The sequence below is a fragment of the Pteropus medius genome, unplaced genomic scaffold, assembly GCF_902729225.1.
Source record: "Pteropus medius unplaced genomic scaffold, Ma_sr-lr_union100, whole genome shotgun sequence".
NCBI classification, from domain to species: domain Eukaryota; kingdom Metazoa; phylum Chordata; class Mammalia; order Chiroptera; family Pteropodidae; genus Pteropus; species Pteropus medius.
In genome coordinates, this window is record NW_024354875.1 from 8,535,338 (window position 1) to 8,551,720 (window position 16,383).

Consider the following 16,383-nt stretch of genomic DNA (forward strand, 5'->3'; position numbering starts at 1 on the left):
TACAGTTTTTCTGTTATAGCTGCAGGCATTAATAACTTTCAAACTCAAGAAAATGCTTTGAGTGTTTTTTTAAATACTTTTAAAAATATGAAATGATATGAAAATTATTTTAACATGCCTCTATTTGGATATACATATCCCAGTAGAATCAAGTTACACAGTTTAAGAACAAGTACTGAACTGATAGAATACATGCATAATAAATTGAATAGTAAGTTATCATTTTTATGTTTTTTTTCCATTCTGCTGAAAATTATGATTCATACTACAATGAGAAATGAATCTTGGACAAGATACCAAGAAGATAAAAGTGAATTCTATCTCATAAAGAACATCTATCTTGTTCTCTTAGTAAGAAAAGTAATTATACCTGGAAAAAAATGGCTAATTTAAATTCCCTGACCACTTAGTAAAAACTTGTCTCCTATTAATATTTTCCTTTACTTTCTACCACAGTATTCTACTTTATTTTCTTTATAGCACTTATCATTATTTCATTTTTTATGTGTTTATTTATTATCTGCCTCCTACTATTTACATATAAACTAAATACAAAGCTTGGTCTTGTATACTGCAAGATTCCCATCATGTAGAATAGAACCTGGCCCAAAGAAGGCATTCAATGGATATTTGACTGAACAAATAAATAAATTAAATATTTATTTTAAAAAAGTAGAGTATGAATTTTACAAAAAAAATAGCAAAATTCTGGAGTAAAAATATAGACTGGTATCAAAGTCTATTTTTATTAAATCACTAAAGTTTTGATTTTGTAGATATTTTCAGTCATTATTAAGATATATTTAAGTACATCAAATAAATAATTTTTCTTCCTCATTTGTTTAATTACTATTTTAGCTTAGAAGATTCCACAAAGACTACAGGATATACCACTTTAAGGACGTTTTCAATAAACATCAGAGGAAAAAAATCAAAGAATAAATGGAGATAGGTCTTTTTTTTTATTTGTTTCTTTATAGAAAAAAAAAAAAGATCTGTACTTACACAGAAGCTATAGAAGATATTTATGTTTTATTTATGAACAACAAAATCTTTATAGTCTTTTACTTCAATCTATATAAATTTATCTGATTCAGAATTTCTACGAAGCTTAAAAAGTCATTTGTCAAACTCAGCATTTCCTCTCAGTCTTTAGAGTAGATGGCAGACACTCACAAATCTCTCCTCAACAATTTTAATTAGGAACTATGTCATGACTGACAAATGTATTCATTATTTCTTTTAATGGTTGGTCACAGTCTATAACTCTGAATCTTGGACCTCTTCCTTATAATAAGATTCAGAGATAAAGTCAGAAAAATGAGATTGATATTCACCTATAATCTAATAGCAAATAAAAGCTTATTATTAATTTTAAAATGTTTTACAAGGCATAATCACCATTTAAAGTTTATGGAAACTCTCTAACACGATTCATTAGTGATAGCTTAACATGTTTGATTCATCACTGTAAAACTCGATTTTTGTGAGATGCTAGAAATTGAAATCCAGAAATAAATGGTGAGTTCTAGGTGCATAAAATGATAATATTACTCTAAAGTTGGTGTCATTTGGGAACAAATCTCATCCTGTAATCTACTCTGACTACCTGTCCTAGAATTGGTTAGAGTAATTTTTATGATTCTCAAAATCACCAGTTGCCCTTTGCCAAATGTAAGTTCTGCCTTGATATGTTAATCTTGAATCATAATGTCTGTTATCGTCCTCTTTACTGAGAAAAAAGATAAACTAATAAAAAGACATTAATGTCCCTTATATACGAGTATGAAAATGTTAGATATATTTCAGGTGTGAAAATCTACAAAATGTTCTAATAAGCTTCATACTGCCAAAGTAAAACTGTATAAATTTGCCTGGCAGTCAGGTAGCTATTAGAGCTGATCTCTGTCACTGTAGTGGAATGCAAAGAGCCACTAATGCCACTGATAAGATATCATTGTCAAAGTCAGGATTATTAGCTAGACCATTCAATCACAGCACAGGAACTGACACTTTTTGAAAAGAAACCAAGAACCCACAATATTACATTTCAGTCTATCTTGAAAATGTCTAGTTCAAAATTAGAGGAATCTAAAATGCATGTATTACTTAGAATGTGCAAGTTCAAGGGCCTGCTAAAATTGTAAAATTTTCATCATCTGATATCACATTACAGAAAAAAGTAGGCAGGAATTTTTTGCCATGTCCAATTTAAAATAAAAATCTTAACTCTAATTAGACAAAAAAAAAAAAAAAAAAGACAAAAACAGGGATATTTTTCAGTTCAGTACTTCATTTGTCACTCTTGGAAAGTGTACTCTTTATCATTAAAGGTTTAATTTAAAGTGAACTTGAGTTGAATGAAAAATCTTTTTATGTTGTTCCCATTTCCTCTAAAAATTAGGAGAGATCACCATTCATTATCAGTCATGCTATTAATAATTTTAGTCTATCTGTTTTGTTCCCCTCTCCTTCCTATAATTCATTCTGCACTCCAACAACAGATGATTCTCCTAAAATATCTTTTCATTCATATTATTCTTTGGCTCAAAAGCATTTTCTTTGTCATACCCCTTTGGTGTTTTATTCAAGACATTTTATTTCACATTTAAGGTCTTTTCATTTTGCCACCCTTCATTTTTCACACGTACTCTGTCACTATTACCTATAGACAAAACCTTCTGTAGTATTCCACTTAATGCTCCCCCTCATCCCTTTTCTAGAACATGAGCTTTTGTTTTGTTTTGATTTGTTATTTCATGAAATTCCTGGTTGCTGAAATGTCCTCCCCTCCTCTTTAACATTCTTCCTTTAAGATCTGGGGCAAATACCACCTCTTCCACAAAAACTTTCCTGAAAACACCCACATAAACACATCTCTTCCTTCCTGTGTATTCTATCTTCTGTGATTACTAGCACAATGCCCTTTATAAAATAAGTTTACAATTAATGTTTCCTAATGTTTCCTAAATCAAGACTTTTTAAAATACTTGATAAGTAAGCAGACTATACATACAAGGAAACAGGTTCAGAATCATTAGTTAACATGCTAATGGTGACTAGCAGTCAAAAATTTGGTTTGCTCTATTATTAAATAACTTTTTACTTATATCAAAGTTATATTATTCTGTTACTTGGTTGGTTGCTCCCAAGCCACGTAATTAATGAAATCTACTGATTTTTATAAAGTACATGCATATATGTTTGCATATATATGATTGCAATAATGGTTATATCTATAAGTAAAAGTCGATATAAACAAAGATTCTCTGCAAAGACTGATATTTCAAGGACAACTTTAGAAAACTAAATTTTAATTAATTATAAAGAAACAATATGCAAGAATTGTGATAGCAATGAGAACATTAATATTTTTCATGTACTTTGAGTGACATGACCGATATTCTAGTGAGAAGCAAATATTACAAAAATCTCTAATGTCCTGTTATATCTTATGTTCTGCCATATAGAACTATAAGCACATAATTATAAATCTATATTTTTCCATGAAAGAGGATAAATAGCTCAACTTAATTCCTGTGATATTTAAAATGTACTGGACAATTGCAAGTTCAGCTTTACAATGAAAGTTTTAATATGCTGGTGTGTGAAAAAATGTAGAAATAATATTATCGAAGAAAATTAAATTAACAAATATTTTTAAATCAACAGTCACTGGGGTTCTGGTAAAAGTTAGTTTAACATACACCAAGTTTATCCTTTTAAAATGTTTTATCTCTGGGCAGTTTAATGTTAATGTTATATATTGCCACTTACCATCTTTCAGGATAGTTTCTCGCTCTGTGCCATCTATCTTTTGCCGGCCAATTAGGAAACTGGTGGTGTCAGCAAAATAGATATAATTGGTTTCTGCATGAAAATCTAGAGCACGAGGATTAACCAGATTTTCTATGGGCATCATGTATTCATCAGCTATCTTGGTATTCAAGTCCATTCCTCTAACAATTCCTGGGCGTCCTTTCCCATAAAAGAGAAACAACTCATTCTTGGGTCCTGCAGAAGAAAGATTACAAACATAAACAACTGATGCTGCCTAATCGTCTTTACACTGCATAATGCCACTGTTTAATTAACTGGCACAATTAGCATTTTTTAAATTCAATACCAAAAATTAAACTCTAAAACATGCCAAATGTATCTTGATGCAAGAAGACCAGCTAATTGCATTATTTTAATTAAAACAGAAATTACTTCCGTGAATGGGTTATATTTAGTTAATTATTCTTTTGTCTATAACTGTCTGTATAGCAAAAGCATGACAGATCATTGGAAAACTTGTAACTGTAAAATGGACATTTATCAAAACATCCAGCACATTTAATTTTACAATTCATTACAATCTATCTAACACATTTTATAGATAGGAACTGTAACATTCATTATGTTTGACAGTATTAAAACTTGAGATATAAAATAGTCCCCTATCAGAGTTTGCATCTACAGACTGAAAGGCAAACAAAAAGAATCACACAGTATTATATACTTGCATGTGAATACATTATTTTTAATCACATGATTTATTATTTTTTAAGAAATGAAATCAAATGCCAGTTATAGCATCACTTTTTTCTTTGCATCTTAATTAGAATGTTAGAGATTGATGTTGTATGCCATTAACTCTGATGTACAACACAGCCCTTATCAAAAGCAAAACAAAACAAAATTTACAAACTCCCACCCAAAAACAGTCTCCTGGGTTAAAATGCCAAAATTAAGGTAGGTTTTGTGTTTTTTTCTGTTGTTGTTTGTTTGTTTGTTTGTTTTTACAGTGAATTGACTTCCTCAGACTTCTATGTGAAAGTATATGCAAGGTTTTTCAAATGTTAGGGTACACTAAATGAGATTTTTAGTAACGTTAAATAACTACATTATAGAACATTTGAAAAAATGAAAAGTAATCATTACAAATTCAACACCCTCAATATATAAACTACATTATCATTTTATGTAATTTATTTCTCTTGTTTTCTTTTGAAATTAGTGTTATTGAATGTGGAATATACATAAACAAATTTTATAATATTTTAATATATAAAAATAGAAATAAAACAAATCCCCTATACCTAGCACAGATTTTAAGACTATTTCCAGAACACTGGAAGACAGACGTATGGTCCAGTTTTATCCCAGAGACATCCAGTATCCTGATTATTATGTTTATCATGTATTTTTAAAAAGTTTTAGGACATATGTTGTATGTATTTCCCAAAAGTAGACTGTTTAATTTTTCACAATGAATTACATGTGTAAATTCTTCTGTGAATTAATTTTATTCTTATGACATTCTTGATATTCGCCCATGGTTGTTGTAGTCATTAATTTTCATGACTATATTGTATTCCTTTGTGTGACTATTTCAGGTTTACTCTATGTAGTTATTTTTCTAATGCACAGTTACTTATATAGAAGAGGACATTCAATTTTGTATTCCGCTTTTATTGTTACATCTTAGTATTTAAATTATGTTTTATTTTGATCCATTAAGACTTGCATTCTATCAGTACGATTAATATAATACGCTGTAATTTGCTAAACCATTCCTCAGTTGGATTTATCTTTTTATTATCATAATATTACTGAGATAAGCATTTTTTCATCTTAGCACTTTATAACTTTCTTAGATGATTTCTTAGTATACTTTTCCAGAAATAAAATTACTGGGTAAAGAATATTAACATATATCTCTCTTCCTCATTGCTCTTGCAGACTCTCAGTGTCTACCTAATTTCAAGAGTATTTTTTAAAATATATTATTTAAAAGTAGTGCATATTAATTTGAAAATTAACATTTCTATTTTTTGCCAACTTTATATGCACAGATACTTTTGTTTCTTTAATAGATATATGGATTTTAATAGATATCTTTAATAGATATATGGATTTCTTTATGGATCTATATGGATCCATATATCTTTAATAGATATATGGATTTCTTTAATCCATATATGGATTTTAGTACCTAATTTTTAAAAATGTAATGATATTTGGTTGTTATTAAAAAGTCTTTAAAACATTATTTTCAATGACAACATCATTTTTCCTACTAGAAAGGCTATGTAATATAGTCAGGTACTTACCTATTATTGAATATTTAAACCATTTCTTCATTTTTGTTATTATAAGTGCATTTACAATGGATTTCTTCAAAGTGGGATAATTTGTTAAAGGACAGTATCAGTTTTATTAAGTCTTTTGTAATATTAATGTTTTTTAAATAGTTATGTCAATTTCCAATTCTATTATCAATGCATAAGAAAGCTGGTTTTACAATATCCATTCTTGCTAACATTTATTTTTGCTTTTATTTTTAATTGATATTTTAATTGGTAATTGGTAAACCTGGAACTTTATTGGTTTAATGTGTATGTTTCTGTATATACATGTGTGCACCTGTGTGTATGTATATTTTAAATAAGAATGGTAACGATTTCCCCTGTGTTTTTAGTCACTTTTTTAGTCATTCAATGCCTATTTTAAAGTTTTTCTAGTGTGTTTTCCCGTACAATAGACAACTGAAAACTAAAAACAACATTTCACAGACACTCATATAGCCATGATTTTAGTTTTGATTTAAGTAACTAAAATCAGATGTAATATACCAAACTTGGAATATGGAAATAAGTCCATCTTTTGCTGCTTCTGTTGTTGTTCATCTAATGAATAAATAGAATTCTTCCACATTGGTCTTCTTCATTTGTGTATATCAAGAGGCAAGGAAGAGTTTGTCTTTTTGTTTGGTTTGGTATTGTTTTGGCTTGCTTACCAGTAGGGTACTGTCAGTTGTGCCATATTTCTGGAGCTAATAGTTATGGTAAAAGGTTCCTAAGCCCTGGATTTCAGGCACATTGTGTGTTTTTGAAGTTACAATTGCCTTCGGTAGCTTCCTGATTCCCTAGCTTATGATTTTGGAAGATATTCTGAGGAATGTTCTAAAGACCCATTCTAGAAGATGCTGCTTCAGGCTTTTCAATGATTTTGTAAGCACCTATTTACCCTTGACCTTAAAATAGCTAGAATTGTTTCTGCTAATACAAATGTACCCTGACTGATATACTAAATTAGGAATGATTGAAGCTTATGCAACTCTGGTCTTATGTTTTTTTTTTTTCCCCCAAATGTGTGCATATATGTATGTACATGTATATGATTGTATTTTTGTATGACATGCATCTATTCCCTGGTAACCAGAGCAGTTAAAGGCTGGTTATACACACACACACACACACACACACACACATGCAACTTCTCCTATAGTGTGACTTCTGACACAGTACCTCAATTATCCAGAGGTAGTCTTGAACATGAGCTCTGATATCTGTACATTCCCATTATTTAATACAAAGTTAGAAATAAAAAAAAAAATTATAGTATTTGGGGACATTTAAAGACCAATAGTCTCCACATCAACACCATTTCTGAAAGGACCATTCCACTATATCTGATTATGAAGACCCCAAGTAAAGACTTTAACTAATTTTCGTGCAAAAGTTTAAACTTACAAAATCATTGATAAAAATATTTATTAGCTTATTTAAATAAAGAGCAATTAAATTATTCTAGCATATTTTAAAAACAAAACAAAGATTTGTCTATTAGAACACTTTTAAATAAAACTGTTAGAGATTATTTAATTGGCATAGCTCCATTTACCTGGAACATTAAATAATGAAATGAATTTCATTCCCCAATGATACCAGATGAGATGAAGCATTGTTTTTTGTTTTACCAGGAACAGCATCTTGGTTCAGATAAGAGAAAATCAAGTCAACCAATGATTTGAGCTCATTAGACCAAAAAGATTCTTTAAGGAATTAAGGAAAGGTTCTTTCTAAAAATCTTCCTTGAAGAATGTTTCCCAAAGATCCATAATGTACAGCCCAATGAGTTTTTTCATTCACATTATCACACACACACACACACAACACACACACACACACACACACACACACACGCACACACACAAGAAAATCCCACTAAATACTGATTTCGAGAAAAGTGACTGCTACATATTTGCAGACAGATTTCATCCGATGAAATCTCATGTTATTACTGATGTTGATGCTGCTAATTAATACTAAAAACCTTATTCTGAAGCAGTAGCTTCTGGCAAAATGTTTGATTTTAACAACATACTTTTGCATGACCTGCCATCACTTCCCAAGTTGAAGCCAGTCCTGCAGCGACAGGTCCGTGTCTTGTAACTGCTGCTGAGCAGACAGATGTGTGAACATCCCCCTGGCATTCCATATGGATCCACTTCACATGCATGGGTTCTGACTACAACAAATAAAAAACAGCATGCTTGAAATTCTCCAAAGACAAGATAATTATGTGCATCAGTATGTTAAAACTTTTACAGTACGGAAAAAGGAATCCTTGCAAGAAATCTGTATACCAAACTATTTAGGACCACAATCAGTTGGAAAGAGTTTAAACCCCGTAAAAGAAGTAGGTATTTGCCCAGATTCTCCTGTCTACATTTAAAAAAACAGTTTTGAAAGACACAATGCTTTTATATTAATTTAAACTTTATATGTAAGCAAAATAAAAGTAACATGTTTATTTGGTATCTGCTTGTTATACTTTTTGAAAATACATATTTTTTTGCAAATATAAAAGATACTGTAAAAATATCCCAGGTTAAATAGTTAAGGTTAAATAGTTAAGAGAAAGAATTTCTTTCAAAATAAATCATTATATGGGTACCTAACCTAGATGAAATGTTTTTCAATGATTATCTTTACTGAGACTTACTGAGACAACTTTTTTTTCCCAATTTTTAGTCCATTGACATTTTGAGAAACTTATAATAAAATTAAATGTGTGTGTGGGGTTGGGAGTGGGTGTGTGTGTGACTGAAATTGTCAGAAGCAAGACGCTAAATTTGCCTGTGGAGATTAAGTAGAAGGCTATCTCATGAGTGTAGAATTTAAAGAAAACAAAAAGTGGAAGTCCTGTATGGAGAGGATGGAAAAGAGAATTACAGAATGAAGAGAAAGGGCTGTAATAGGAATAATGTCAATAATATTTTAGATACTGTAATTATACTTCTTTTCAATCACCACTTATTTGAAATTGTGATAAATAACATGGCAATTTTCTTTTAATAAAATCGCTATGCTCTTAAAAATTGTGCCATGCTTTTTCAGTATTTCTCAATCGCTAAACAAAAAGATAAATAACATGTAGTTTTATTCTTTTCCCACCAAGAGCATTGCTTTTATTTTTCAGTCTGACCCCATTTTTATACCAGATCACATACCCTCTCACCTACTTAACAACTTTCCACTTTCTCACTTTCATCTTTACTTTTGCTCTCTCCATTGGATCATGCAATGAGCATATAAACATGCCATTGTTTCTGAATCTTAGGGAAAAAAAATCTTCTTTCGACCTTAATTTCCACAGCAGTCCTTACACTAACTCCCTGTTTCTCTACTTCACCTTACCTTTACACTTCTCAAAGTTATGTGTCATCATTTTCTACAGTTTCTTTCATTCCTATCTCTCTCAGACCCACTTTACCCAGATATTCACTTTACTACAAAACTGCTCTCATCAGATCCCTATGAGCATCATGATGCTAAATCCAACCACCAGTTGGATTTATTGTTTCTTCTCAGTCTCCTCTTTTGGTCCCTCCTATTCTCTTTAGCTCTTATTATGAAATGTCCCAGTATTCATTATTTGGAAATCTTCTCTTCTCTACCTATTACTTACGTGGTGATCACATCAATTTTCATGGCTTTAAATGTCATCTATATACAAATGATTCATATTGCTGTTTCCAGCCTGGACTTTCCCCTGAACTCCAGATTTGTATATCCAAATACCTCCTAGATATCTCCACCTGAATTTAGAATATGCATTTGAAATAACGTGAAAATTATACTTCTTTTCTTTGCCCATTAATTTTCTCCATACTTAGGTTCCTCAATCTTAGGAATAACTCAATCACTTCAATTGTTCAGCCCAAACTATTATCATCATCCTAGACTCTTTTTAGATGTATACCTCACATCCAATTCAACAGGGCCTCATGTTGGCTCAACTTTTAATAATAGTTTTTATTTTTCAGTTACAGTTGGCATATAATATTAGTTTCAGGTGTTCCACATAGTGATTAGACATCTAATAACTCACAAAGTGATGACCCCAATAAATCTAGTGCCCCATGACACCACATATAGTTATTACACAATGTTATTGGCTATAGTCCTTATACATTCCTTTCTATATCCATGACTATTTTGTAACTACCAACTTGTACTTTTTAATCCCTTCCCCTTTTTTCACCAATCCCACAAACCTCCCTCCCATCTGGTAACCCTAAAAATACTCTCTGTATCTCTGAGTTTGTTTCTGTTTTTGTTTGTTTGTTTTGTTCTTTAGAGTCCACAAATATGTAAAATCATATGGCATTTGTCCTCCATCTGAATTACTCCACTCAGCACAATACCTCTAAGTCCATGAGGAAATATATTTTTTCATCCCTTTACTTTCTGTCCGTGTGTGTCTTTTAATCTTAAGTTAGTGTATTGTAGGCAGTCTATGTAAGGGTCTTGTTTTCTTATTCTTTCAGCCACCCTATTTTTGATTGATGACTTTAATTCTTTTTCATTTGAAGTATTTATTGATAGATAAGCAGTTAATGCCATTCTTTCTTTATATTTTTGATACATATTTTTACTTCTTCTTAAAGAAGTTCCTCCAACATTTCTTGCAATACTGGTTTGGTGGTGATGAACTCCTTTAGCTTTTTCTTGTCTAGGAAGCTCTTTATCTGTCCTTAGATTTTAAATGATAGCTTTGCTGGGTAAAGTAATCTTGATTGTAGGTCCTGGGTTTTCATCACTTTGAATATTTTGTACCAAGTCTTATTGGCCTGCAAAGTTTCTGTTGAGAAATCAGTTGACAGGCTTATGAGATCTCCCTTATAGGTAATTAATGGCTTTTCTCTTGCTGCTTTTAAGATTCTCTCTTTCTATTTAATTGTTGTCATTTTAATTATGATGTGTCTTTGAGCATGCCTCTTTGGGTTTATCTCATTTGGGACTCTCTGAACTTCCTGGGGTTATATGTCTTTTTCCTTCACCAAGTTAGTGAAGTTTTCCATCATTACTTCTTCAAATGGGTTTTCAATTCCTTGCTCTCTCTCCTCTCCTTCTCGTACCCCTATGATGCAAATATTGTTACACTTGATGTGTCCCCGAGAGTCCTAAAACTATCTTCAATTTTTTGGATTCCTTTTTTCTTGTTGCCGTTTTGATTGGGTTTCCTATGCTACCTCATCCCCTATGTTGTTGATTCTATCTTCCACTTCATCCACTTTGTTGATTCCCTCTAATTTACTCTTCAGCTCAGATATTGTATTCTTCATGTCTGCCTGGTTCCCAATGGTGTTTTCTACCTCTATTTTTATGTTTTCTATTTCTTTGTTAAAGTTCTCACTGAGTTCATCTACTCTTCCCCTAAATTCATCCTTCTGACTAATGTTTGGAACTCTATGTCTGGTAGAGTGCTTGTCTCCATTTTAGTGAGTTCTTTTTCCAGAGCTTTGTCCAGTTATTTCATGTAGGACGTGCTTCTTTGTCTCCTCATTTTGCTGCCTCCTTGTGTCTGTTTCTATTCATTCGGTAAGGCTCCTAAGTCTCCCAGTTTTAGAGAGGCTTTATACAGTAGATGTGCTGTGGGGCCCAGCGGCATAGTCTTGGGAGGGATCCAGATGCAGGCCAAGTTCAACCATAGCCTGTGTATCTCGAGTTATTGGTAAGAGGTACCAAGCAACTCACAGATGGCTGCCATCCGTGCTGGACTTATAGATGTCTTGAGGGGCCAAGTCAGAAATCGTGACTGGCTGCCAATACTGTGGGGCTTGGGGCTGCTCAGCAAGAGGTACAGGGCACACTGAGGCCAGATGCTGCTTCCTTGGGTTTTGTGAGCCTTTGAGGGATTTTAGGAAAGTCCACAACAGGAGATGAAACAGCCCTTTTGTATAGAATAAACTATTGGAAGCAGCTTGGGTGTGCCCACAGGTTGGGAGAAACAGAGTTTCAGGGAATTTTCTGGTTGGAGGAATCTGTGTTATTCAGGTTAATGGCAACTCAGATACAGCAGTGCCTGTGTCCATAGGCTGGGCGGGAAGAGGGCTCAACAAACAATGGATACTGCCAGCACTTCTGATGGGAGAAAGCTACCCTTCCAGCCCTCACCCTAAAGTCTGACAGCTCAGCGCCTCCCTGTAGGTCCCTGGTACCCCTCAAGCAGCTGCCCCAGTGCTGGAGCTCAGAGTGAGTGAAACTATCAGTGAGTGAAGCTGGCATGGGCCCTTTAAGAGGAATATCTGTAACTTCCACAGCACTTGATCTCACTCAGCTGCAACCTCTATTGGTTTTCATAGCCAGAAGTTGTGGGGACTTCTCTTCTCAGTGCTGGAACCCTGGGCTGGAGAGCCTAGTGTGCAGTTGGGACCCCTAGCTCCTCAGGTTGGGGAGGTGTCTCTGCAGCCAAGATGCCAAGATAGCCCTCCCAATTCTAGATCGCCACACAGAGTTGTGGGACCAAGCTATTTAATATCTCTGCCTCTCCTATTAGTTTGGAGTGACCTTTTATTTTTGTCCTTAGTTGTAGGGCTTTTGATCAGCTAGACTTTAGATGACTCTGCATGCTGGTTGCTCTGTAGTTTTGTTATAATTTTGGTGTGGTTGTGAGAGGAGATGTGCACAACCTCTACCTTCTATACCGCATTGACCGGTTTCTGGATCCACTTTTAAATATGTCCTAACTCTAACTGCTTCTCATCATCTTCACTACTACCATCTTGGTCTAGTCTACCATTCTCTCTAAACTTTCAATCTTCCACTGTTGTCCCCCACAGCCTCTTGTCAACACAGTAGCCATTAAAATTTCTTTAAAAAGTCAGTCAGGTCATGAGACGCCTCTGTTTAATTCTCCCTAAGGACTCCCCATCTCAATAAAAGTGTAAGCAAAAGTTTTTGCAATTGTCTACAGGAATCTACCTGTTATGGTCCTCCTTTATTTCTCCAACTTTATTTCCTACTTCTCTCACCTTTATTTACTCTGCTCCAGACACATGGGTCTTCTTGCTGCTCTTTGAACAATCTTAGCATGCTCTTTCTCATAGTTTCTGTGCTTTCTCACCTGCCACATTCATGCCTCTCTCCTTCAATTATTTCATGTCTTCATTCAATTTTATCTTTTCAATAGGACTTCCTCTAACCATTCAATATAAAATTGCAAAATATCCTGATTGCTGACACTCCTTATCCTCTTATTTGCTTTATTTTTTTCTATAGTTCTTATCTTCTAATGTAATAATAATCTACTTTTTTTAAAATTACCTCTTCTCTACTAGGATGCAAATCTCATAAAGGCAAACATTTTGCTTCTGTTTTATTCACTCTGTTTTATTCCCAATATATGTAGAATTGATCCTGATACATAGTAAATTTTCAATAAATAATTAGTTAATTAATAAATCCTAATATCAAACTCTAATAAGGTTATCTACTAAATTCCAAATTTAAATTTGCTGTAAAAATATTAGTGACAATACATTGCCTCAATCGAATCTATATTAATATTTAGATAATTATAAATTAACTGTAATTTGAACCACAAAAATATGATGGAAGCTTTGGAAATTTTGTGGTGTAGCTTTTGTATATTACATCATTTTATATATAATTGAGCCTAAATTATGATGATGAACAACCATCACTATCTTACTATGCAAAATAACTAGTTTGTCTTTTTTGAAAATTATTTGGAAACATTGCAGTCTTCTCATTAAAAATTACTTTTTTAAATTAATATGTGCTAAAGAACAATTAGGATGGTAAGTCAAGAGAATCACAATAAAACTTCAATAAAATGCAATAAAACTGGACAGATACCATAAGAAAGTCACCTTATTTGAAATATATCTCTGGGTTTCCTGTCTGCATATAGCACAATTGAAAGCTCCTTTCTAAATTTATATGCAGCAATTGTTTCAATTCTATGTTTGTACAAACAATTCACTAGCAACTGAAAAATTTATCATTTAGACTTGTAAAGGAAACTCTATTCAATTTTATTAAGTAGATGTTTACACTTTTGTTATTAAAGCAGCATTTATGACTTGCTCACTTTAACACTGTACAAAAGCACAGGGACCATATACTCATTCAATTCATCATTATGAAGGCTTTGACAAAGTCTAGCATCTTACCTGTTGGTTGAGTTCTTTTGTGATAGATTCGAATTCCCCGAGCATTTTCCATTTTTATTAATGAATAAATATCAGTGCCGTTAAATCGATTTATCCTTATGATATTGAAGTTATCAGAATTGGTTACATACAAATAGTCCTCAAACACAGTTATGCCATAAAGATGTCTGACCTATAAAGAGGGGCAAAAATAACTATGATTTTCAATTATGCTGTTTTCAACTTGAAAGAAAAAACAACTACTATTTACTACTAAGGTCAATTCCCATAGTAGGAAAGTCAAGAATATTATTGTTTATTTTCTCTACAAGAATTCAACATTTTACTAATTTAAAAAAAATCCTGAGAATAAAACGTTATACAATAGTGGATAGAGCAGTTGCAAATGCATGGGGGGCAGGGGGTGGGGGATTTTATTCATGTTTAAGAAAATATGTTCAGTAATTACTTTTCAAACCTAGTAAGAACCAAACTTTTAGGCATGTTCATGAATATGTTTATAGCACTGTTACATAAAATTTGAGATATTTTTTATGGGCTGCTTGTTAATATAGTCATGGATATGTAGAATCTGCAGAAGCACAGCTCTGCCTATAAAAATACTGATGAGAAAGCACATTTGAAATTTTGTTTTATAAGTTCAAAACCACATTTTTTAAATCTCAAGTTACATTTAGACTAATACTTGCCCAGCACAGACAATGATAAATAATGAAATCACATGTTTGGAATCATTGTAAATTAAATGTCAGCGTTTTACTCTGAAACTGTATTCTTTCTAAAGCCTACTCATAATGGAAATGGAACTGCTTGCTTTGAGAATAACAATATTTATTGCTATCATGACACTTTAACAGGGCGAACCTTCCTTGGCAGAGGTTTTGGAGATTGTGGGGAGGAACAGACATCTTGAAGTCATGGAAAGCTTCCTAGAAAGCAGACGCAAAATGACTATACTGGTGTTCTCATATAAAGCCACATGCCACACACATTGCTTTTGGGCATTCCTTGTGTTATACTTAATTTAAAATGATTCTGATTCAGGGTATGGTGGAACTGTCAATTGATTTGCAATAGAAATTTTGATGAAAAAGCACTTGTCACTATGTTTGGCATTATATTGTACTTTTGGTGCACTTTTAGTATAGATTTATAGTTAAGAGAATTTGAGAAAGTATTCGTGGTGTGACTATATATATTTTTATAGAACAAAATTTCTATTTTAATCAGGAAATCTTATCAATTCTGTACTTTAAGCAAAAACTATATCTATGGCCCAATTTTTACCTAAGCAATCTTTTATTCTATAAAAATTACAAACAAGCTGAATTCTCCCATTACCATTAATCTCCTGCATGTTTTGCTCAAAGTTTTGGGCCACCCATCTAAGAATATCTAGTTGTGGCATACCCACATTACTGCCAATCCAAATCCCAGGAGAGAAAGCATGACTACAGAAGAGGCAACTGGTCATGGTAGAAAACATGTTCATACATTAAAGATCAAAATTATACTCACTGCTTCCCTGCCTTCCCTCAGAAGGCTCTGTTTCCCATAAAGTAAGTACATTGCTGCTTACTTTGCTAACTACCCTCAATAGATGTAAGAGGAGCTTAAAGTAGTGGATAGACCATTCTTCCTACAGCCCAAATACTTCCAAAAATTTATCTATATGGGATTATTTAGTGGTAGATTAAGCATATATTGGATTATTTACTAACAGATCAACAAAACACAGGCAATAGAAATGAAAAAAAAAAGGATAATTAAAAACTTCAGACATTAAAAAAATTTAGTCATGGAAAAAATCATTTGAATTCCTATTCCTGTTTCAAATTTAAAATTTTAATTACATATAGATACAAAAAGAATATCCATTACAATTTTAGAGATTAGGTCCTCTTTAGAAGACCTGAAACTTGCTTAAGAAATCAAAGCTATAGGATAGTTGAGGGTGAGAAATATCTGGCCTCACCTCTAATATTGGACACTTTTTTTTAACTACTCAGATTAATGCATTTATTTATCTGCCAAGGAAGAAGAGATAATTTCATTGTTAAAGCTGATTAGGGAAAAAAAAAAAGTAACTTTAAGGAATAATTACAGAGTATTCTTGCCTTTCATCACAA

General features: G+C 32.5%; 1 protein-coding gene across 1 annotated transcript in view; it reads right to left on the reverse strand.

Annotated features, from left to right (window-relative positions):
- The window catches only part of LRP1B (LDL receptor related protein 1B), a 1,647,539-nt gene that overhangs the window by 685,038 nt on the left and 946,118 nt on the right, over positions 1-16,383 (reverse strand). The window contains exons 9-11 of the mRNA XM_039855262.1: positions 14,255-14,426; positions 8,155-8,298; positions 3,778-4,014 (exon numbers count right to left, since the gene is read on the reverse strand). Of these exons, the coding sequence (XP_039711196.1) occupies positions 3,778-4,014; positions 8,155-8,298; positions 14,255-14,426 (553 nt within the window). The remainder of the gene's footprint in view (positions 1-3,777; positions 4,015-8,154; positions 8,299-14,254; positions 14,427-16,383) is intronic.